Raw genomic sequence first — 25,525 nt, forward strand, 5'->3', positions numbered from 1 at the left:
AGCACTTTTATCGTTTTTGCATTTATTGCTGAATATTTTTATGTTATTGAACATTATTTTACTACATTTGAAGTTGCCACTGATGTCACATTTTATTTAGCCTTTCTGTTTGGCTTCATTGCACATATTTTGTGCTCTCTGCACAGATATTGCCTTCACTTTGCATCTTGATATCCTTAGTGTGCTTCTCATTTTAGCACCCTTGATATATGACATTTACTCTTTTGTCCATCACTCTGTAAAAGGAGCGCAGATTTATTTCTTATTACCTTATCTTTCTTATAGTGGTGACACTGTAAAATTGGCAGCATCCTTTCCATTCTTCTATTTTTATTTATATTCTCATCATTGGTGATTTTTTACACCTTTCATCTGACATTTGTTACGTCAATCACAGTCTTTTCCCATTGATAGCGCATTGGCTCTACCTTTTTGTAAGGTATGCAACGCACAAAACATCGAACCTTGAAGCAGATGGGCTACAGCAGCAGAAGACCACACCGGGTGCCACTCCTGCCAGCCAAGAGCAGGAAACTGAAGCTACAATTCACACAGGCTCACCTAAATTGGACAATAGAAGATTGGAAAAACACTGCCTGGTCTGATAAGTTCCGATTTCAGCTGCGGCATTCAGGTGGTAGGGTCAAAACTTGGCATAAACACAAAAACATGGATCCATCCTGCTTTGTTTCAACGGTTCAGGCGCGTGGTGGTGGTGTAATGGTGTGGGGGATATTTTCTTGGCACACTTTGGGCCCCTTCGTACCAATTGAGCATCGTTTAAATGCCACGGCCTACGCGAGTATGGTTTCAGACCATGTCCATCCCTTTAGGACTACAGTGTACCAATCTTCTGATGGCTACTTCCAGCAAGACAATGCACCATGTCACAAAGCTTAAATCATCTCAAATTGGTTTGTTGAACATGACAATTGAGTTCACTGTACTTGAATAGCCTTCAGTCACCAGATCTCAGTCCAATAGAGCACCTTTGGGAAGTGGTGGAATGGGAAATTCGCATAATGAATGTATAGCCGACAAATTAGCAGCAACTGCGTAATGCTATCATTTTCAATATGGACCAAAATCTTACCTTGTTGAATCTATGCCACGAAGCATTAAGGCAGTTCTGAAGGCAAAAGAGGGTTAAACCCAGTACCAGCAAGGTGTACCTAATAAAGTGGCTAGTGAATAATAATTAAAAAAAAAAAAAATGTATGTATGTATGTATACATATATACACACATACACCCACATGGCTAGAAACCAAAAATTCAGGATGCACTTGGACGAAACCGAAAATGACAGTTTTTAGAGATATATATATATATATATTATATTATATATTTTTTTTTATATAGTTGGATTATATTTGACTTAATTAATATTGTTAATTTCAATAAATATGAATTTATTGTCAGCACATTTAGCGCAAGAAAAGCTCAAGAAAAATGCAACCCTTTAAATTATATGTATCAAAAAACAGAAAGGGCGCTTAGTATGTACAGAAAAAATAAAAAATAACCAGCACTGGAGCACCAAATCACTCATGGGTTAAGTGACATACAATAAAGAGCTTGATGAATTTACCAATGCTGACTAATAGATGACTAAACCAGTCTGTAATGCAAAAGTCTGTGTCTTATGAATAAGTAGATAAAAAAAAGTTGCTAGGAGGGAATCCCAATCACCACTATATCCACTGTGCATAATAAGTGGTGGTTGGGATTCACTATCTATTAGTCAGCATTGTTAGATTCATCATTTATTGTATGTCACTTAACCCATGAGTGATTTGGTGCTCTAGTGTTGCTTATTTTTTTTTAATACATACTAAATGCTCTTCTGTTTTTTTGGTTCATCTAAGGGTGTTGTTTACACCTTAAGGATCAGCTGGTAGGCTTCATTGCCATATACTTTATTTACTGTGTTTATTTAGTACATCTCAAGTAATTTACCGGGGCGCACCAAGAACACACCTCCCCATTGAAATGCATTAAAAACACAGGAAAAATGCACAAAACGTGTTACGTTATAGATGCAGATTTTGAGTTACATGACCTATGAAAAAAAATCACATGTGTTTTCAGCCCTATTATGAGCACCTTTTTCTCTATTGGCAAAATGCCGAAAACACCACTTTCGGTGCAGCTCTAATAAACAGACACGGACACAGAGGGAAGCTTACTGAGGTTTCACTAATTTCTTCTGTTGGGAGTGGTAAATCCATTATGTTGAAGTATATTGGCATATATTAGTGCTGGACTCTGAAGAACTAGAAAAATGATAAGCCCCAAGAAGTCACCAACATTTATGTGTAAATATGCAATGAAAGATGTGAGAGCCAAGTATCTGAATTGAAGATTTATTTTTTTGTTACAACTGCAGCCAAGATAGAGGGGTTCAAACATACCACTTGAAACCATGTTTTTCATTATCAAAATCTTCTTCGGAGCGCAGGTTGTACAACTCGTCTAAAATGGGGGGCACCCAGCGGTCTGTATAAAAAACTGATTCGCCAACCTGTCAAAGAAACATCACATGTAAAAAACAGACCTTGTCATAACAAGGCAAAAAAAAAAAAAAAAAGTAAAGAAAAACCAACTCCCCGGGTTATTTTACACAAACACTTAAGCATATGAAGACCCAATTTTGTTTTGATAAATCATTTAGCACTGTACTCGATTTACTGGTTTAAGTTAACTGAATATATTGTACAAAGTTTTTCTATTATTCATAGCAACACTATAAATACAAAGCATTAGGCCTCTTTCACACATACGGACCATTCATTTCAACAGTTCAGTGGTGTCAAAACAGAATAAAGTGCTATTAGTTTTTCATTAGCTGCTCATCAGTTTTTTTTTTTTTTTTTTACATTCACTACCAATGCAAAAAGATAAAAAAACAGACCCTAAAGGGAAGTCGCTGATGTGTGACTAATTGTAGGCCGGGGGCCACCGGGTAGATGGTCCATGCAGGGGGTTCTCCCCCCCCCCCTTTTTTTTTTTTTTTTTGTTTTGTGTCTCTTTCTTCATCCACTCTACCAATTCGGTCCTACCCCTACCTTCTCTCTCTTTGCTTTCCCTTTTCCACCTCTGGTTCCGGGTAGGGAGGAACGGTCGGGAGGGCTCTCTTTTTCAGTAATGGGTTGTCAATATGTTCTATACTATGTTTAGCCACTGGTGGGACTATGGGACTGAGGTGGACCTTCCCCTGTTTGCAGGGGTGGGCTAGTTGGTCACGATATGCACTGAAATGTTAACTGTCCCGATATTTTATTTCGATGCTCAGTTTTTTTTTTTCTTTGTACTGGTTCTTGTTGCACTTTATTGACACGTGTACATTCTGGCTGCCTTGCCTTCCGTTTCTCCTTTCAAAATAAAATAAAATATTTGAAAAAAAAAAAAAGACCCTACAGGGTCCCTACTGCGCATGCGTGAAGTGCGCTTCGCATTCCTATTGGCGGAGGAGGGAGCCGAACTTCTGAGGGCTGGCGCCTGCGCCGCCGTATCACGGAAGTGGGGAAGGGAACCTGTCAAAAACAGGTACCCGTACCCCCCTCCCCCTTGAATGGTGCCAAATGTGCCGAAGGGGGGGAGGACAAAAGAGCGGAAGTTCCACTTTTGGGTGGAACTGCGCTTTAAGCCTTTTATCCCCATGTCACCACTGTGCACTGTAACGCAACACATTGCCTTTAAAGAGAACACTACTTGTTCACATTTCAATTTCAAGTCAAACCCATAATCTCAATGCTGGGACTGGATCCTTTAGCACCCAAGGAAAAAAAGCCAGCAAGTATTCCTCCCCCACATCATGAGCTGTGAGCTACTTTAGCAGCATAAGTTGCATGAGCTGCCATTTCGTGCCCTTGTTCTGCTGAAGCACCCAAGGCGGCCTTCCACTTCTGCTTGGCGCAGTCAAGAAATCAAGATAAACTCAGAAAATTTCACTCCTACCTTCCAGCCTGGGATATCTTTCATAATAACTGCCTCTTCTTCCAAATTTTTTCTTAAAGTCCGTAGCACCCTTTTAAAAGAAAAGCAGTTACAGGAGGTCAAAACTGTGTGCAGACGAAACAATCCTATTCACTATAATTTTCACACTATCCAAAAGGGAGTTGCCACCAAACAGGCAGGGAATACATACAGGTGCATCTCATAAAATTAGAATATCCTCAAAAAGTTAATTTCAATAATTCATTTAAAAAAGAGTGAAACTCATTTTATATAGATGCGTTACACACAGAGCGATATATTTCAAGCATTTCTTTTTACATTTTGATGATTATGGCTTACAGCTAGTGAAAACCCAAAATTCTGTGTATCAGAAAATTAGAATATTACATAAGACCAATTAAAAAAAGAAAAAAAAAAAAAAGATTTTTAATACAGAAATGGCCTACTAAAAAGTATGTCCATGTACAGTATAGTATGCACTTAATACTTAGGGCTCCTTTTGCATGAAACACTGCATCAATGCGATGTGACATGGAGGCGATCAGCCTGTGGCACCGCTGAGGTGTTATGGAAACCCAGGTTGCTTTTGATATCAGCCTTCAGCTCGTCTGCATTGTTAGATCTGGTGTCTCATCTTCCTCTTGACAATACCCCACAGATTCTCTATGGGGTTTAGGTCAGGCGAGTTTGCTGGCCAATCATACACAGGGATACCATGATGGTTAAACCAGGTATTGGTACTTTTGGTAATGTGCCAAGTCCAACTGGGAAACAAAATTAGCATCTCCATAAAGCTGGTCAGCAGAGGGAAGCATGAAATTTTCTAGGATTTCCTGATAGAGGGCTGCGCTGACTTGATAAAACACAGTGGACCAACACCAGCAGATGACATGGCTCCCAAAATCATTACTAACTGTGGTAAATTCACACTGGACATCATGCGACTTGGATTATGTGCCTCTCCACTCTTCCTCCAGACTCTGGGATCTTGATTTCCAAATGAAATGCTACATTCTCCACAGTCTGATGATTTAGGGAGCCATGTCATCTGCTGGTGTTGGTCCATTGTTTTATCAAGTCCAAAGTAAGCACAGCCCTCTACCAGGATATTCTAGAGTACTTCATGCTTCCCTCTGCTGACCAGCTTTATGGAGATGCTGATTTCATTTTCATTTTCCAGCAGGTTTTGGAACCTGCCCACACTGCCAAAAGTACCAATACCTGGTTTGATGATCATGGTCTCACTGTGCTTGATTAAACATATTGGACTAGGTGGGACTTTATATGAGACCCAAGCTGGTGTTGCCCGGCGTCTCCATCCCTATAACAAAACACAAAATGAGGTTGAAGGATTGTAAGAGGTGCATGAAAGTCAGCCAGCCCCCAGTCTGATGTACTCACCCTCCAGTCTGTCACCAACCAAATAGACCTGTCTCTTGGCACAAAGAACAGGGGTTTAGTTGACACACATTTGCAAACGCATGTGAAAGCTGCAGAGCCACTTCACGGCACCCTGTTATATCTGCAGTCCTACACTCTTAATTTAGTGTCCTCGCACTGGAGGCACATGGCCGCTAATGGATGGATGGGGGAACAGGTGAGAGGGAGACAGCCCAACCTCCCCCAACCCATCCCCATCCACAACTGGCTGTTGTCTCAAAGACTCAAATAAATAGGTTTATAACCATGGTGCAAACTGGAAAAGACCAGCTGAAAAGCATTACACCTCCATCCCCTTGGTGGATGCAGCATATAGATAGGAAGGGATTTTATGTATGGGGCATGGCCTGTAAAGCACACTGCCTTTGAAATCCCTAATTTCCTTTTGGGACTTTTTGTGAGACAAGCAGGTCATGCTATTGGTCTCCATCCCTGTATACGGAAAACACTAAGGTCAAATCAAAACGGCATCCACCAAAAACGCACGAAAATCGCACGGTGGGACTTTATATGAGGCACCAAGCTGTAAGCAAGGCGTCTCCATCCCTGGTTGCTTAAACATATTGGACTGTGCTTGATTGGCCAATAAACTCGTCTGAACTAAACCCCATAGAGAATCCGTGGGGTATTGTCAAGAAGATGAGACACACCAGACCCAATAATGCAAACAAGCTGAAGGCTGATATCAAAGCAACCTGGGCTTCCATAACACCTCAGCAGAGTAACAGGCTAACTGCCCTAAATGCCACGCTGCATTGATGCAGTAATTTATGCAAAAGGAGCCCTGACCAATTATTGAGCGCATACTTTACTGTACAAGGACATACCTTTCAGTAGGCTAATGTTTCTGTATTAAAAATCCTTTTTTCTTTTGGTTTTCTGTAGTATGCCAATTCTCTGAGATACAGAATTTTGGGTTTTCACTAGCTGCAAGCCTTAAACATCAAGCATTAAAAAGAAAGAAATGCTTAAAATATATCACTGTGTAACGCATCTATATACTTTTTGAACTGAATTGCTGATTAATGATATTCTAAATTTTATGAGATGCACCTGTACATACTAGCTTAAGTGTACCCCTTCCAGAAAGGCAAGGCTGGGGTTGAGGGTGAGGGCTGGGGATGACAGGATATTGGCAGCCGGGGTTGGCCCCTTCAACTACCACGCATGTGCTGTGATGCAACCAATATGGCAGGGAGATCCCACAAATGCCTGGGGATTACAGACCAGTAACTCCAACATGGGCAGGATCTTGCTGCCATATTGCCACGATATGGTGGCTGTATCAGTGCATGTATAGATGCATATATAGATCGGAGGCAAAAAAAAAAATGTTGTGTCTGCAGTGTGCATATGTGGGGGGAAATGGGTACATACTTGATGATGCCTGAACACCAGCCCATCTACCATATGGATACTAAACCACATGAAACCCAGATGTCATTCCTAAGAAGTCCAGAATTATCTTCAAACATTTGCCTCACTAATCATTTAACCAATAAAAATATTATTTACCTCTAAAACAAATAACGTAAATGTATGTCTTATGTAAATGTTCCGACCATTAAATCTAAAACCAAAGCATCATTTAACATTCTGCAAATTTTTTTTAACTACAGAAGTCTCCTGGGCAATGGGACACAAAGTGATTTTTTTTTTTTATCAACCACCTCCAGCCCAAGCCAATTCTGGCACTCCTCTACCAGATGTAGAAATCAGCTAGAAAATTACTTAGAATCCCCAAACATTATATATGATTTCTAGCAGATAACCTAGAGAATAAAATGGTGGTCTTGGCAACTTTTTATGTCACACGGTATTTGCGCAGCAATTTTTCGAACACTTTTTTTGGGGAGAAAAAGGGTTTCATGAATTCTAACCAAAAAAAAAAAATAAATAAATAAAAACACACTAAAGTTAACTAGTTTTTTTTTTTTTCGTATAATATGGAAGATGACGTTCCGCCGAGTAAATAAATACCTAACATGTCACACTTTAAAAATTGCGCACACTTGTGGAATGGCACCAAACTTCAGTACTTAATAATCACCATAGGCGACACTTTAAAATGTTTTTACAGGTTACCAATTTAGAGTTACAGAAGAGGTCTTGAGCTAGAATTGTTGCTCTCACTCTAACGTTCACGGCAATACCTCACGTGTGGTTTAAACGGCGTTTACATATGTGGGGGCAACATACGTATGCGTTCACTTCTGCGTGCGAGCACATGGGGATGCTTTACATTTTTTTTTTTATACTTTCCCCTTTAAATTTTTATTTGATCACTTTTAGGGCTCTTTCACACGGAGCGGACCGCATTGCGATCCGCTCCGGCACTTTTTTTTTTTTTCACGGAGCGGATATCCGCATATCATCCCATCCGTATGTAAGTCTATGGGCACTGCGGATGTCAGCGGATGACACCGCTGACATCCGATTTTGCTTCCTTTCCATTTTTTGAACGGAGGAAAAATAGGGTTCTGTTCCGTTCCAAAAAAACGGAACAGAACTGAAAGGAAGAAAATCGGATGTCAGCGGATGGTATTCCGCTGACATCCGCAATGCCATTGACTTACATTATGTCCGTAAATCATCCGCAAAAAAATAGGATGATTTGCGGACATACGGAGCGCCCGTGTGAAAGGGCCCTTAGTCCTATAGGAAGGAACAGAAACATCCCTTGTAATAGGAATAGGGCATGACAGGTCATCTCTACAGAGAGATCTGGGGTCTTTAAGACTCCACATCTTTCCTCTAGGCTGGAAAGCTTGATATATAAAAGTCGAGCCCGGCCTCCGAAGGTCACAGAGATTGCCGGTGATCTATTCCTACGGCTGCCGCGGGCTGATTCAGGCTCTGATTTGCTGATCGCAAGGGCGAGCCGGTAGAAGTCCCCTCCTGTAAAAACAAGCAAGCAGCTTTTACAGTACAGGGTATCGCCGGCAGAAAAAAAAAAAGATGTCTGAATGATGCCTGTAGCTGCAGGAATCATTCAGATTTAACCACTCAGGACATCATAGGACGTCCACCTAAGGAGGAGAAGTGGTTAAAGAGGTTTTATTTTATATTACCATAGTATTATAAATGATTGGTTACAAATAAACCTTCTTGAGGAAAGGGCTCTATATTTCTCCATTTATACATTTTCTGCACTGTTTGACACGTGTAGATAGGAGATTGGTCCTTGGTAATCTGCAAGACAGGTTATCGTTTTAGGAATGTTCAGTGATGAAATGCTATTTCTATTAGGATGAAATGCTATTTCTATTAGGTGCCATCAAGTGGCTGCTTGTGTAATTGCAGTCAACAAAACTGCATTTAAAGCCCTTCTAACCCCTGGTTGCCAGAGAGGTGTTTTTCATTGCTATGGTGACCAGGATTTTTCCAGACCAGCATTAAGGTATACTGTGCAAAGGATTCACATCTATGACCTTATACAGATTTGCTTCAGCATTTACTGGAGCAGGTTGTACAGCAGTCTTTTACAAAGCATTTGCAAAGTTCTTATGCTTCAACCGACCTTCCTGAACCCTTTAAAGAAATCTTCAGCTGTAGTTTGGATAAAGTAAGCACAGATCTTAACATTAGTGCTGTTAGATGGGTTTAACAGGCTTTTAGTACATTTCAGCACTTCTTGTTACCGGCCTGTTTAAAGTGACCGTCAGCACTCCAAATATCTGTCTTAAAACCGTTCCCAAACTGAAACAAAGCCACAAGCAGCTTGTTGTAAGCTTTTCAAATGCCTTTTACTAGCTTGTTTTACACACTGCTCTTATAAAAGCTGAATCCCATGTACGGGACACACTCACATTCACACATTAGCAGTATTTAGTTAACCACTTAAGGGCTGGAAGGTTTAACCCCCTTAATGACCAGGTCATTATTTAAGATTCAGCACTGCGTTACTTTAACTGACAATTGTGCCATCATGCGACGCTGTACCCAGAAAAAAATGTAGGTCCCTTTTTCCCCACAATCAGAGCTTTCTTTTGGTGATATTTGATTACCTTTGCGATTTTTTTTTTTATTGCGCTATAAAACAAAAACAAAAAAAAAAAAAAACTGCGGAAATTTAAAAAAAAAAAAAAAAATATTATATATATATATATATATATATATATATATATATATATATATATATATATATATATATATATATATATATTTTAATTTCTGCTATAGAACATTCCCAAAAAAAAAAAAAAAAAATCTAATGTTTTCATCATTTTAGGCCAATTTGTTATTTCTGCCTCATTTTTTGGTAAAAAAAAAAATCCCAAGAAGTATATATTGATTGGTTTGCGCAAAAGTTTTCGCGTCTACAAACTAGGCGGAAGATTTGCCATTTTTATTTAATTTTTTTCTACTAGTATTGGTAGCAATCAACGATTTTTAGTGGAACTGCAACATTGCAACATTGCGGCGGACAGATCGGACACCTAACTGAAATTTTTTACACTTTTGTGGGAGGGACCAGTGACATATCTACAGTGATCAGTGCTAAAAATTTGCATTGTTACTGTACTAATGACACTGGCAGGGAAGGGGTTAACACCAGGAGCGATCAATGGGTTAAATGTATGCCTAGGAGGTGTTTTCTAAACTGTGAGAGGTATGGGCTTATAGAATCAACACAGGGACCTATGTTCCTAAATAGGAGGAACACAGGAGTCCTGTGGTGACAGCAGACCGCCGTTCTGTCTCCCCGGAAAGTGATCGCGAGTGTCCGCCTGCCCCGCAGATTAGCTTCCTCTCTTGCGAATTACCTTCTTGCTCCAAAGAAGCGACGTATGGGTATGATGATTCGCGCAGCCAAGCTACCTATATCTGCGGCGGGTGGTTGGCAAGAGGTTAAGTAGCAACACAGATTTTCCAAGTGATATCCTTCACCATAAAGAGAATTTGCTGCAAAGCAAAACATCCATGTGATAAAGCACTGATGCAAGCCATAATTACCTGCCTAATGTGTATTGCATCCTAGTTCGGGGGCAGTGCCTCTAAAGCTATTCACCAAATCCTTTCCTAGGTCTAGTATAAGGCACATAACTGCATTATCACAAAGTTGTTTTGTTACAGATATCACACGCTTATAAAGTTTAATGAAGTCTCAAAGAGTGGGAAGGTCATTCCAACTTTCATTTGAGTTTCAACAAGTGCAACGGGAGGCAGGAAGGGCTCAGACACACAACAAAAAAACCTATCCACATTTACCCTTTGATGCACATATTATAGTTTAGAGGCTGAAATGGTTGCCAACATAGGTTTAACTGATATAACATTTTCTTTAAAGTAGTACACAGATAGGCATAGAATGTCTATATTGGGAAAGAGTACAGATAAAGGAATTACCTCCTATCATTTTCTGCCTGGATTAAAGGCATCAGTGCTATTCGAGACTCTAGATCTTCAATGTATAGTCGTCTGGATTTAAAGAGAGGAAAAAAAAATAGACGTCAGATTACAGTTATTACAAAAGGGAAATATAATGGCTACCTGCTTTACTATGTATATAAAAAAAAAAAAAAGGAAGGAGGAGATATGGTCTTTTTATGCTTGTGTTTCCTGTAGGAGGGAGGAACCAAATCATCTCTAAGTTTACTGTCCTGGAAGATGAGCGTGGAAATGAAAAATAAGATGACATCCAGTGACTGAGTCAGCCGTATAAAAGCACATTACTGAATGGTGCTTAGACTCTCCCAAATTCATTCAGCTATCCCATATCCACATTTCATCACTTTGGACACCCCTCCTGGTTTCTGCATTTTCTTCCCAAATGTCTCCCAAGCATTTCATTTTTTAAATAATTGTATTTTGTGTACCCCTTTATGTGCTATTTCTATTGATTTGTTTTTGTTTTCTGACTGTAAATAGGACTCAGAGCAGTGTTAATTTTGGCAGCAAATTTCAATTTAGTTTTAGTCTTAGGACTAAAATGGCATTTTAGTTTTAGTCCTATTTTAGTCTTCTGCAAGTGTTTTAGTTTTAGTCGTATTTAGTCGACTAAAACTCCAGTATATTTTAGTCGACTAAAATGCCCTACATTTTAGTCGACTAAAACTCATTTTAGTCATCTATAATCAAATGGGTGTAGTTCAATTGTAATTTGTAATGCATTATTTAAGCATTTCTCTACAATTTCCAAACTCATTATATACTACTGCTGGTCCTGGAGTGAAAAATCTAATATGTTATTATTTATGCTTTGAGCATGCATCAGTGTTAATTTTTGGCAGCAAATTTCGATTTAGTTTTAGTTATAGTCTTTTGACTAAAATGCCATTTTAGTTTTAGTCGTATTTTAGTCATCTGAATTGTGTTAGTCGACGAAAACGTTTTAGTCGGTTTTAGTCGACGAAATTAACACCGACTCAGAGGAAGCATATAATAAAGCATACATTTTAGTTTAAAGATTCAGCAGTCTACAGAATTTCACATACCTCCTTTCTCTATTCCACTTGCCAATGCTCCAATATCCAAACATCATGACTCCTATGCCCAGAGCAAACATAGTATAACCTGAAAAAAATTAAAAAAAGGGAGATATTATTTACAATACTCTATAACGCTTTAGACAAAATATTACACTCACATAGGCAAGAACTGCTTGATGAAAGTATGTGCTTGCATTCTATAAGCAAAGATCTCAATAAGGTGTCCATATTGGGCATTAAGAGGAAAAATCTCTAACCAGCTGCTATATATATTGTTTCAGGAAAAGATACGTGTGATACAAGTGACAGAACTCTTTTGCATTATTTTTAGGATGGCCATTTAAGCCTAAAGTAGAAGTTCAGCCAAAACTACCTGATTCTAAACCTACTTGCGGCCACATTCCAAACCTAGTCTATCCTAACCCCGTAAAGAAGAAATCACTATACTTACCTGTTCTGCAGCCACTCCGGTCCCATGCTGAGCTGTCAGTGGCGGCCTCAGTGTGTAGGCATGTGCAGAAGAGGTAGCCGACAACAGAAGCCCCGTAGTAATTATGGGTAGAGTCACTTCCCAGGCATTTAACAGCCGTTGTCTGTTCTCTCCTGCACACAGCATCTTTCGCTGGAGACTGGACCAGATTTGCTACAGAAAAGGTATGTATAGCGATTTCTTTACAGGATTAGATAGATTAGATTATGGTGGCTAGGAGTAAGTTTAGAGTTTGTTAGGTTATGGTTGAGCTTCCACTTTAAGAGCAAACAAGATAGCGAATATAAAAAGTACTGCATGTACAGTATGTTAATCTTAAAATGAACCCCCATAGAGTTTCTTCAATCCTATGCCGTTTGTACATCGGGTCTAAATGCCTTTTCAAGTTGCTAGAAACAGTAAATGGATGACCAGTTTTAACTTGTGAGAGTTAAAGCTCTCTAAACAGCCTGAAACTAGAATCCAAGGGGCTCTGCAGAGACTCATCTGAAGAACAGAGACCTTTTTTGGTGCCCATATTTAACATTGCTGTTTCTTTCAAGAAAAATTCCACCTTAACATTTAGGCCTCCTGCACAAGATACTATTGTTTTAGCGTCTACTTTTTTTGGTATGTATTTTCATGCAAATGCGTGAAAACTCTCACGTTCTTGTTCTGTACTATATGTAAATGGGCGTTTGCGCACATTTGAGCGCATGAGGTGTAATTTACAGAAAAAAAAATGCTGATTTTTCTATTTTGTTTTTACTGAAGAATGCACGACGCTCATTTACGCACCTGTGTGTACAGGCACATTACAATTAATGGGCTGTATTTTAGCAGAGGAAGAAAAAGAAAAAAAAAAAGAAAGAAATCTCCCTTGTGTCAGTCAGTAGCAGCTGCAGGGGGGAGGAGGGGGCATGGGAGTCTATGATTGAGGTCACGGCTCCCAGATAGCCTAGTCGAGCAATCTCTCCTCTCCCCTGCAGTCACTGTCCCCTGACATAGGGGGGTCATGTGGCCGAACTGGAGTGGGCTAAAAATAGTAAGTATGCACATGAAACAATTCACACAAAAGCAAGTGCAGATAGAATCAGAAAAACAAACTGAATATGAGCATGCAGAGGTTAGATCACTCAAAATGTGTTTATGCACACTTCAATGGACTTGGAAATATTTCATATAAAAGAAAATCAATAAGCAGCACCCTGTAATGGAATAACTGTAGATATTTGCCAGCACACCACAGATCTTCATATCAGGTCCAAATGTTTTTTATTGGAGAATGATTACCTGTAATGGAATAAGCCAAATACATATCTGTCTGGTGCTTAGAAACATTTACACATTTTCAGAGGAACAGGTACTGCTGCTACCTGACACTGAGCAAAGTGGTGCCTCCCGCTCACCCCTGTGTCACTACTGACCACAGCAATGACATAAAAGTCAGTGCCCAGCAGGGGACACACTGTCCAACAAACTCAAAAGTGTCAAGATAGCAAAGGTGCTCCTAGTTCTCTAAGGGAGCAAAGATTTCACTCTCGGACACTGGAGAGATAAAAATTCTGCATCTTCTATTATAGGACGGCTACTGGCTAGTATTTTTTAGACAAGCAACACAGTTACTTTTGAGTACTGCAGTGTTCAAGGCAGAGTAAACATAGGAAAAATCCAACACTGTATAAGATTCTTGTCCGGCCAGCTGCTCCTCCCACCAGACCCTCAAAGTTTTAATGCTGCCCCTTCTGCAGCTGGATGTATAATCTCAGAATGGTAGTGTGCTGAGACAAAGTAATTCCCATGCGCACGAGGTATGTCATCCCATATGGCCAGTCAAGAGGCAAAAGACTTTGAACCCTGTAGAAGACTGGAAGAAGATGGGAGACTTACTTGCAAGTAGAGATGCGCTCAGGCGTGTTCAAGTTGCTACGTGCCCGATCCCGCCAGAGAGTCGACACTGCACTCCACTAATCACAGGCAGTGAGACATTTTCCGATCTGTACAGCTGCGGATCTGGAAATGTCTCACTGCCTGTGATTAGCGGAGTGCAGTGTCGAATTCCTGGCGGGATCGGGCACGTACAAACTCATCTCTGCTTGCAAGGTATGTCTGCCTTAAAGAGGTTGTAAACTCATTTTTTTTTTTTTTTACAACCTGAAAGAGAAACACATAATGAGCTAGTATGCATCGCATTGGATTTAGGTCTGGACTTCGACTAGGCCATTCTGACACATTCCATTGTAGCTCTAGCTGTAGGTTTAGGGTCATTGTCTTTTGTAGACTCTACAGGTTTTCTTCTAAGATTGCCCTGCATATGGCTCCATCTATCTGCAACTCTGTCTAGCTTCCCTGTCCCTGGTGAAAAAATCCCCTCAACATGCTGCTGCCACCATGTTTCACAGTGGGGATGGTGTGTTCAGAGTGATGTGCAGTGTTGATTTTCCACCACACAGGATCTCACAGGGTTTTGCTTTTAGGCCAAAAAGTTCAATTTTGGTCTTATCTGAACGGAGCACCATCTTCCACATTTTCTGTGTCCCCAACATGGCTTCTCACAAGCTGAAAATGGGACTTCTTTTGGCTTTCTTCTTGCCACTCTTCCATAAAGGCCAGATTTGTGGAGTGCACGACTAATAGTTGTCCTGTGGACAGATTCTCCCACCTGGGCTGTGGATCTCTGCAGCTCCTCCAGAGTTACCATAGGTCTTTTGGCTGCTGCTCTGACTAATGCTATCCTTGCCTGGTCGGTCAGTTTAGGTGGACGGCCATGTCTTGGTAGGTTTGCAGTTGTGCCATACTCTTTTTTCAGGTGATGGATTTAACAGTGCTCCGTGAGGTGTTCAAAGCTTGGGATATTTTCTTAGAACCTAACCCTGCTTTATACCTCTCCACAACTTTATCCCTTACCTGTCTGATGTGTTCCTTGGCCCTCATGATGCTGTTTGTTCAATACGGTTCTATAACAAACCTCTGAGGGCATCACAGAACAGCTGTACTTCTTTTGAGATTAGAAATTACACACAGGTGGACTCGATTTACTAATTAGGTGACTGGAACTGGTTCCACTAGAATTTAGTTAGGGGTATCAGCGTAAAGGATGCTGAATACAAATGCACACTACGTTTTTCCGATATTTATTTGAAAAACCTTTATAATTTTCCTTCCACTTTACAATTATTTGCCACTTTGTTTTGGTCGATCACATAAAATTCCAATAAAATACATTTATGTTTTTGGTTGTAACATGACAAAATGCGGAAATTTTCAAGGGGTATGAATACTTTTTCAATGCACTGTATGTTGAGGCTGTGTTTGAAAACCACTCCCTAAATTCAGGCTCAGTTCTGTAACTATACATGTCTTGAGGTTGTATGCAGGAAAGCAGCTCCCAATCACAGCCTTGGTGCTCTTTGTTTCCATATACTAAATTTGCATTTGGTAGCAGTTCTCCTGGAAAAAAAGCCTCAGGCTCCGTTCACATGTGAGCGTATGGATCGCGGGCAGAACCGCCGCGGTTCCGCCCGCGATCCGGAGATTTATTGCAAATCGCGGGACGCCTAGCGTTGCCCGTTGATTTGCAATAGCCCCCCAAACGCCGAGCGATGTTGCCGCGATTTCCGCCTGCCGAATCGCGGCAACAACGCGCAAACAAAATCGCGGGACGGAATACGCTCCAAAGAAGTACAAGAGCAATAATCTCCGGATCGCGGGCGGAACCGCGGCGGTTCTGCCCGCGATCCAAACGCTGACATGTGAATGCAGCCTTAGTGCTGTAAACTACATCTGACATAGTAGTTAGCTGAGAAACAGCAGCTAGAAAGAAAGGTCTCTCCACACACATGGAAGTGTCAACTTATTCTATTTTTTTTTCCCTGCCAAAAACTCTGCAATAAGTTATTAAAATTACTGCCCAGAGGGGAGCAAGAAAGTAAAAAATAAAGAACTATTGTACTTTTAAAAATATACAGTTTGGCCTGTAACATGCATACTGGGTGAAATACAGCATAAATTAGTAGACTTTTTCAATAAGGCACCGGGGCGTCCAGCTCTCTCTTCATCCCTCTTCTCCAGTGCCACCATCTTTAATTGAAAACTGATGCATGCACAGACACACACCTTGAGGCTCTGCCAGATCTATGGAACTCGGCAGAGATGGATTTGGTTTGTTTACCAGAGGCCCCTGTGCATGCACACGTGTGACACCTCACAAACGGCTTCTGGTATGGCTTTGTCACACATTCCAGGAGACATTGTGAGATGTCACACACAGTATATGCGTATGAAGAGGGGCTTAGGTGTCAATTTGGCCTCTAGGCCAAAGTCAAGAAATATAAAAAAAAGGTTTACTATTTTTTGCAATGTGCAAGAGGAAGCGATAAAGAGGTTGGGGATAGCAACCAGGAGAGAGGACCATGTAAAATTAGGTGAAGGTTGAGCATCCCACCCACCACACACACCTGTACTCTATCAGAGTCCACTATCAAGTAGATATAGGAGGAGTCCCTTGTAGTGCATTAGCACATCTTTCCCAGTAAGGTGTGTTGTCTCCAAGGGTTAGAGAGGCTGGATTCACCCCTTTTTTATGGATAGTGTAGGACCCACTGATAATGGGGTACTTTGACGTAGTGGTGGGCTTGAGCACGATATGGCCATATGGTGGGACTAAATCCCCATTTTTATTTATGGATTGTCTCCATATTTGATAGTCATTTCTTTTGCATGTGTGCGCTATTCTTTTTTAATATACATGTTGCTTGGTCCATAGCTGCACCAGCTTTAGATATACATGTTCAGGGTTTGCTCCCCCAATTTTTTGCTTGTTTAAAATTAGGTGAAGTTCTCCTTTAGAAATTTAGACTTAAGCCCCGTACACACGTACCGATCGGCCGTCTTTTGTCCGGTGCTGTCCTGTCCGCTGAAAAGTGTAAAAGACTGCACACGAATTTTGTCGGCCAACAACAGCCGACTGCAGAAGTGATGTCATGTGATGGTTAACTTTCCTTGTCTGTTTCCTTCTCTGAGCATGCCCAGTCTTGCAAATCTGCTGATTGTCGGCCGAAATCTGTACTGACTGGCGAACAATCGGCCGTTCTGTTGTCGGCGTACAAAAAATTTAATGCCTGCAGGACACATTCTGTTCGGCCGAAAATGCGCTGTCGGAAGCATCATACTAACAAGCCGACAATCGGCCGATCGTTCGGCGGCCGAATATTTGCGGCCCGACAATTGGTACGTGTGTACGGGGCTTTAGGCCCCTTTCACACATACGGTCCGTTCAGTTCATCAGTTCAGTCACGTCAAAATGTATCAGTTTTCCATCCGTTTTTCGTCAGTTGTCATCCATTTTTCATCCGATCAGTTTTTTTTGACGGATGAAAAATAGGGCATTCATCTGTTCAAAAAAACGGCCATTGACGGAAGTGGATGAAAATGGTTGTTAACTGATGATCATCCGTTGTCATCCGTTTTCACGTAGAGATACAATGTCCATTTTTCATCCGTCATTGGATGGATGAAAAACGGACAAACGGACCGTATGTGTGAAAGGGGCCTAAGGCCCCTTTCACACTATCCGTCCATCAGACGGATTCCGTTTTTCTCAGCGGGGGATCGTGCCGCCGATCCCCCGCTGAGCAGCAGGAGGACAGCTGTGTCTCCGCGCTGTGTGCGGAGACACAGCTGTCAGTTCCCCATGCATCTCTATGGGGGAAATCGGATGGGAACGGACCGTCGGTTCGTTCTCATCCGATCCGCTGGATGGATGGAAAGTAGGTTTTCCATCCGTCCAGATTGACGGATCGGGTCGGATGTCAGCGGACATGTCTCCGCTGCCATCCGATGCCCCATAGGAATGCATGGGGGGACTGTTCAGATCCGCCAGAAAAACAAACAGGTGGATCTGAACGGTCCGCCTGTGTGAAAGGGGCCTAAGTCTTTTAAAGGTATCAATGTATTAACCTCTTCTGGACGGGAAGATTTCCCCCCTTAATGACCAGGCCATTTTTTGCGATTTGGCACTGTGTTATTTTAATGGATAATTGCGCAGTCGTGTGACATTGTACCCAAATAAAATTGATTTCCTTTTTTTCGCCCACAAATAGAACGTTTGGTGGTATCTGATCACGTGTGGGATTTTTATTTTTTTGAAAAACAAAAAAAAAAAGGAGCAAAAATTCTGGAAAAAAAATAAATAAATAATATTTTTCACTTTCTGTTATACACCATTCCCAAAAAAAAATATATATATTTTCAACATTGTGGCAGACAGTGTGGACCCCTAACTGACATTTGTGACACTTTTTGGGGGGACCAGTGACATTACTACAGTAATCAGGGCTAAAAATATGCACTGTTACTGTAATAATGACACTGGCAGGGAAGGGGTTAACCCAGTTGAGATCGAAGGGCTAAATGTGTCCCTAGGGGGTGTTTTCTAACTGTGGGGGGGGGGCGCTTGTGAAATCAATACAGAGACCTAAATAGGAGGAACACAGGAGCACTGCATTGATTCCTGAGAGAACAGTGGTCTGCTGCGTTTACAACAGCAGACCGCCGTTCTCTCTTCACGGAGAGCGATTGCGGGTGCCAGGTGGCAATGGCGGCCGCTGGCCCCGTGGATCGACTTCCCCGCTGGCGAGTGTGAGCCTGTCCCCGGGATCGCTTCCGCGGACCCCCGTACAGGTACAGCGATTCGCGGGAACCTGCCGCAGTATAACTGCGGCGGCTGGTCGGCAAGGGATTAATCATATCAAGACACAGGTTGTTGGCACATGAATATGCATTATGACATGCACTGATGTTTCATTCAAAACGTGACAATGAGAACTCCTAAAAATGAGTGTTTTGATGCATTTACCTTGATTTTGATTGAAAACGCACAGGTGTAAATCCAGCCTTAGCGTGAGACAAAGGGCAAAACCTTTTTTTTCCATTTTGGATGGAGTAAGAGAAAGCTATAACTCCAGTCAGTTGCTTCGTAGCCATCTGCGTCCCATTAAGATTTCCCTTCACTTCCTGTCCCATAGCCAAAACAGGAAGTGAAGGAAAAGCTGATTGTCCTCAAGGTCACCAGAACTAGTGTTCCCCTATATTCCCGTTTGGGGACAGCCAAAAATGTGGGATTTTCTTTTGCTTTTGGTGAGAACAGTAAGCAGGACAAGTAGAGAAGGTGAATCTTCCTAACGGGTGCACAGACAGCAATAAAAACCTGACAGATGTTCTAATCCCTCTCCACTCTATCCAAATAACTTTTTTGCCTTCAGGGACCTTTCACACTAATGCATTTTTGATGCATTCCCATTGACTTACAGTGGAAGGTGCCTTTTTGATGCACTTTTGAAAAACTGTAGCAAAGATACAGCATGCAGGACTTTTGAAAGTGTAGCACACCTGCAGTGTGAACTGTTACATATGACTTAATGGGGAACAGTTTTCATTTATTTAACTACATGTACTTCTATAACATTTTCATGCTCTTTGGTCAACCTGGAAAAGCATGATAGGGCTAGGTTCACATCTATGCAGGGCAGGCTACGGTTGATGCCTTTTTAAACACACGTTTTGCTTTTTTTTTTTTTGGCTAACAGGAAAGTATGACAGTTCTATTCATGTAGTGCGACTTTACACTCAAGTACCATCAACGTAGTGTAGGAACCTTTTTTGGTCCAAAGTCGCATGTTATGATTAAATATTACGGTTAAGAGCTTTGGTTTGAGTTAAAGGTTAAGTTTTAGAGTTAGGAGTAATTATTAGGGTTAGCAGTAAGTGTAGAGTTCTAACCCTAACAATTCCTGCTAACCCTAGCCCTTAAGCCTAACATTTAACCTTAAAATGGTTCTAAAGCATTAAGGTTTTTTATTTTTATTAAGGTGAAAAATCTTTTGGGCTGCTGCTGCCCCCCCCCCCCCAATTTTCATACCTGAGCCCAATCAGATCCAGCAATGTGCACAAGAGCAGCAGTTCCCACCACTGTCTCTCTCCTCGGGCAGATTGATAGCAGCGGGAGCCATTGGCTCCTGCTGTCATTAATCAAAAGATGTGACTGGGGAGAGGGGCCGAGTCCTGCTGTCTGTGACAATGAAGTGAGCATGCACAAGTGCCCCCACAGAAAGCTAAAGAGGAGGGGCCTGGAGCACCAACTGGGGACCCCAGAAGAAAATGATCTGGGCTGCTCTGTGCAAAACCTTTGGACAGAGCAGGCAAGCATAACATATTTCTTATTTTTTTTGTTAAAAAAACAAGGTTTTAGTAACTTTAACCCTAGCCCTTAACCTTAAGGTGATGTACAGCCAGAGCTTGTTTGGCTGCACATGTATGGGTCACAGGAGTGTAGTACGTTCTGCACTCCTGTGACCCATTTTCCGCTTGCTGCTGATGTCACAGATGTTGGTCCAGGCACCGCATCATCACGACCACGGAGTTGGGATCCACCAGGTGCCTGGACCGACACCGGGCTCAGCCTCTCAGAGAGTCGCTGAGGCTGAACCTGCCGCTCCCCACCCCTCCACAGCTCAGCGCTTCAGTGAGCGAGGAGGGAGCAGAGCAGAACTGCCAACTGACAGTCAGCAGCTCTGTGCTCAGGGAGCGGTCAGAACCGAGCGATCGGCGGTGCTTGATCTCTTGGTTCTCAGTTTAGAGGTGTTGGGGAAAATAGGCAGCATCGCACCAATGCTGCATCCACCTAGGCAAGTATAACCGGGGAAAAAAAAGCTAAACCCCATACTTCTCTTTTAACATTTACTCCTAACATGTTACTTTGGACACAGGTTCCTGCACTACTTTGATGTTACTTGAGTGCCAGAGTTTGTAAAATCGCACTCAGTGAACAGAACTTCATACTTTTTTTTGTCGAAAAGAAAAAAAAAAGAAAATCCCATCACAAATCTTTTGTGTTTATGGTGCGGGTCCATTGAAGTCTGTTACACACAAAACGCAATCTGCTGCGGTAAGAAAAGTCCCTGACCCTTTTAAAAAAATGCACCCACTTAAAACTAGATCCATAGGTAACCTAGGACTGTAGTGAGTTTCTGCATAATGCACTGGGAAAAAAAATGCATGGCTGGGAACCAACGGTACAGCCTGGTACACACTACTAGTTTTTGTTTGTAAAAAACTGACAGTACAGGTCAGAGCTGCTTTACTAGCAATCTGATGTTAGTACAGCGACCCCCCCCCCTGCTGTGCTTTTGTGTTCTGACAGAGGGATGAGGGATGCCCCCCCACCAGAACACTTCGGTAGGCAGACCTTTTCCAGTCATTAACCTTCAGACCTGTGGGACCGGCGGCTGCCGTACACACGGGCCGAATGTCAGCCAGTTGCTACTAAAGCAGCTGAAGTCGCCTGGCATTCAGCACGTGTGTACTGGGCTTTAAAGCCCACTAGTGTATAAGGGGGGCTAAGTTACACTTTAGTAAGCAAAGGTGTTCCCAATAATTTTAGTTTTTAGGGCTATGTTCACATTTGATTTTAGCAACACGTCCCGTTCTGCATGATGACAGCCAAATGACTTCAATGGTCTGCCTGTTGCACAGCAACCACATCAAAGAAGCTCAAGTACATTTTTGCACTGAACTGCTGTGGTACCATTAAGATATAATGGAACTGGGATTTTTAACCACTTCCCGCCCGTAGGACATCATATGACATCCTGGACTTGAGTGGAGATATCTAAATGATGCAGCTGCAGGCATCATTCAGATAGGTTTTCTTTTCTGCAGCCGATTCCCTGCAATGTAAAAACAATCATAGCGGCTGTTCAGCTACTTGATTGTTTTTACAGGCGGCAGGAGGGACATCTGCTTCTACTGGCCTGCCCAATGCGATCAGAAAGTAGAAGAATGAATCGGCCATTTACCATAGAGCTGACTGAGGACCAGATGGTCCCCCGGCCATCTCTGACCTTCAGAGGTCACTTCCAGCGCCAGCAGATATAAACACTGCCGGGTTTTTAGCTGGAAAGCCGGAGATTGTTTTTTTTTCTGGGGGAGATCTCAGGCTTTCCAGCCTGGAGGAGAGATGTGGGGACTTATATACACCACATCTCTCTGTAAAGAGGACCTGTCATACCCTATTCCTATTACAAGGGAGGTTTACATTCCTTGCAATTGGAATAACAGTGATTAAAAACATTGAGCCTGGGTTCACACTGGAGCAACTTGTCAGGCGACTTAGCCGTCTGACAAGTCGTGCTCCATTCAGTGCAATGGAACCGTTCTAATAGGAGCAACTCAAGTCGCTCCGACTTAGAAAAAAGGTTCCTGCACTACTTTGGGGGTGACTTGCATTGACTTCTATTAGAGAAGTCGTTTGCAAGCCCTGCTGAAGTCGCACTGCATGGGCGGCTTCAGAGTCGGGTGACTTTGAAGCCACCCCCAGTGTGAACACAGACTAAAAGGAAAAGTATAAAAATAATAGAAAAAAAAAAAAATGAATAGGTAAATCGCCCCCCATCCCCGCATGCATAAGCACTCGCATACATTAATCGCATCCACATATTTAAACAGTGTTCAAACCACCCCTATGATTATTGACATGAATGTTAGAGTGAGAGTAACAATTCTAGCACAAGACCTTCTCTGTAACAGCTAACCTGCAAAAAAAAAAATACATTTTAAAGCATAGTCTAGGATAGTCTAGGAAAAACTTAAGCGGAGTTCCACCCTGGGAAAAGTTTTTTCTTAATAAAAATACCCCCGGGACAGTCAGGGCTAGTACATTCCACAATGGCTAGCCTCTGATCTGTCCCGGGTTGCACTTACCTTTTAGGAGAAATACTTACCTTGAAAATGTATTGTCCAGCGCTGCCATCTCAGGTGTGGGCAGCTGAAGGCAGCGCGTCCTCTTCTGCGTCCTCTTCCTTCTTCTTTGGTCCCACGATGCACTGCACCGGCCCCGCCGTTACTGCCGGTGCGGCAGCGTCATCCCTGCACAGCTTCTGGGCATGCCCAGAAGCTGTTTAGCAAGGTATGACGGCGCCTGCACCGGAACTGACGTCGGGGCCGGTGCAGGTGCATTGATTCCTGGGAGCGATGACGTTCAGCTCCCAGGAATCATTGCAAGCCAGGAAGTGATGAATCGCCGTGGCCGCCGAGGGGAGGAAGAGGAAATAAGGTAAGTATATTTTCTTCTAAACCAGGTAGGTAAAAAAAAAAAAATTGTGATTATCCATTTGTTTTTCAGGTGACCCGGAGCGAGAAGATGGAGGTAAGTATAAATTTAGGGTGGAACTCCGCTTTAAGATTGGTGCCATTCCACAAGCGTGCGCAGTTTAAAGCTTGACACGTTACTCGGTGTAACATCTATCACATTATACAAAAAAATGGGGCTTACTTTAGTGGGGTTTTTTTTTTTTTCCATGAAAAAAAAAAAAAAAATTGCATTTAAAAATCTGCTGCGCAAATACCTTGGAACATAAAAAGTTGCAACGACCGCCATTTTATTCCCTAGGGTCTCTGCTGCAACAAAAATATATATATATTTGGGGAATCTAAATAATTTTCTAGGAAAAAAAAATATATATGATTTTTACACTTAGGAAAGGAGTGCCAAAATGCGCAAACATGCAGACAGAAACACACATTTCGGTTACAGGTGTGGAAGCAGCCTAATGAAAGACATACAAGTGTCTGTGCCATGGAAGATTACAGTCACCATTACCAAAATACAGCACAGAAAAGCACAGCTAATACCAGAAAGATTATGCCATGTTGTTGTGTTTACCCTATCTTTAGTAACCAGCCTGAGTTTAGTAGAGGAGAGACCCTAGGCCAGGCAATGCCACCCTCCCACCAGCTCTATTCTAGGCTCACACCCTGCTCCCAGACACCCACCGCTAAAGCCCCGACGAGGCAGGTTCCTTTTATAATCCACGGAGCCGTACCCCCCTTGAGGGGGCATGTCCTGCTTCACCTTGGACGCAGCCATCTTCCCCACCGCACAGCACCGAGGCCGAGCCTATCGGGAACCTGACGCTGTCACGTGACCAAAGGACGTCACGCCGGCGTCCGAGCTCCGACGCCATATTTGTTGTGGCAGACTTTCGCGGCGCTATTCTCTGAATGAACTGCTCGCTTCACCCGACGACCACTTTTCCTCTAACGTTAGAACATCATTTCAACTGAAATAGGTGAAACACATTTATAAATACATTTATTAATACATTAATAATACATATAAATATATAATAATAAATATATATAAATACATTTATTAATACATTTATGACATTATCTTGAAGATGTACAAAGACCACAAAGCTTGGCTTTACAAATTCACCCTTCGAAGACCAGGCTTTTTCTGGCATTTTGGTTACATGTTTAAATTAGTATTTTTTGTTAGAAAATTACCTAAAACCCCCAAACATTATACATTTTTTTTAGCAGAGAATTAAAGTGGCGATTGTTGCAATTTTTTTTTGTGTCAAACGGTGTTTTACGCAGTGGTTTTGCAAACAGGAAAAATACACTTTAATGAATTAAAAGAAAAGAAAAAAACAATATCCTAATTTTTTTGTAAAATGTGAAAGATAATGTTACGGCGAGTAAATTCATACCTAACATGTCACACTCTAAAATTGTGCACGCTTGTGGAATGGTGACAAACTATGGCACTTAAAGAGGAAGTAAACCCTCCTCTGCAAGTTGTACCTATAGGAAAGCCTATGATAAGGCTTACCTATAGGTACTGTAAATATCTCCTAAACATGTACTGTTTAGGAGATATTTACTTTGCATGCAGCCAGTGACATCACTGGCGCATGCGCTCTGAAGAAACGGCCACTGTTGCCGCTCCTTCAGAGCCACGTGCCGTGACCGTCAGCTCCCACGCGCGTGCGCGGGAGTGACGTCACCGCGGCTCCTGCCAATCAGATGCCTGGATGCCGACTAAACATGTCGCCCGTCATAGAGGTAAGCGGGCGGCACGGCGGGGGCTCGTTCTAAGGTAAGTATTTCATAATGAGCTAGTATGCGATGCATACTAGCTCATTATGTGTTTCTCTTTCAGGTTGAAAAAAAAGAAATTTGGGTTTACAACCTCTTTAAAGTCACTCTCCAAGTCAACATTGACTATTTTTAATCCTTATGCTGCTAGCATTAATAAATAGATAGGAAAGTATGGAAAAAGGGGAAAACTGCGCTAGATATCAAAGAAAAAGAATAGCAGCAACTTAATATGTGACAAACATCAAAGAAAACAATAAGTGAGGGAAGCTGCGCTGAGTGACAAG

General features: G+C 42.0%; 1 protein-coding gene across 1 annotated transcript; it reads right to left on the minus strand.

Moving 5' to 3' along the window:
• Positions 1–2,380: 2,380 nt before the first annotated feature.
• Positions 2,381–24,283, minus strand: NDUFA13 (NADH:ubiquinone oxidoreductase subunit A13). The gene is made up of 5 exons (XM_082244240.1): positions 24,129–24,283; positions 11,837–11,915; positions 10,749–10,820; positions 3,960–4,029; positions 2,381–2,523 (listed from the first exon to the last, which is right to left on the minus strand). Exons 1-5 carry the CDS (start codon positions 24,220–24,222, stop codon positions 2,404–2,406), a joined length of 435 nt encoding a protein of 144 aa, XP_082100366.1. The 5' UTR covers positions 24,223–24,283; the 3' UTR covers positions 2,381–2,403.
• Positions 24,284–25,525: the final 1,242 nt, after the last annotated feature.

This window comes from Pelophylax lessonae, assembly GCF_965119305.1.
Source record: "Pelophylax lessonae genome assembly, chromosome: 1".
NCBI lineage: Eukaryota > Metazoa > Chordata > Amphibia > Anura > Ranidae > Pelophylax > Pelophylax lessonae.

Coding starts and splice junctions, on each gene's coding strand:
- NDUFA13 (XM_082244240.1), bottom strand. CDS start 24,222: ATGGCTGCGTCCAAGGTGAAGCAGGACATGCCCCCTCAAGGGGGGTAC. Junction 10,821..11,836: donor AAGTGGAATAGAGAAAGGAG/GTATGTGAAATT, acceptor CTTTAAATCCAG/ACGACTATACATTGAAGATC. Junction 2,524..3,959: donor AAGATATCCCAGGCTGGAAG/GTAGGAGTGAAA, acceptor TTTCTTTGACAG/GTTGGCGAATCAGTTTTTTA.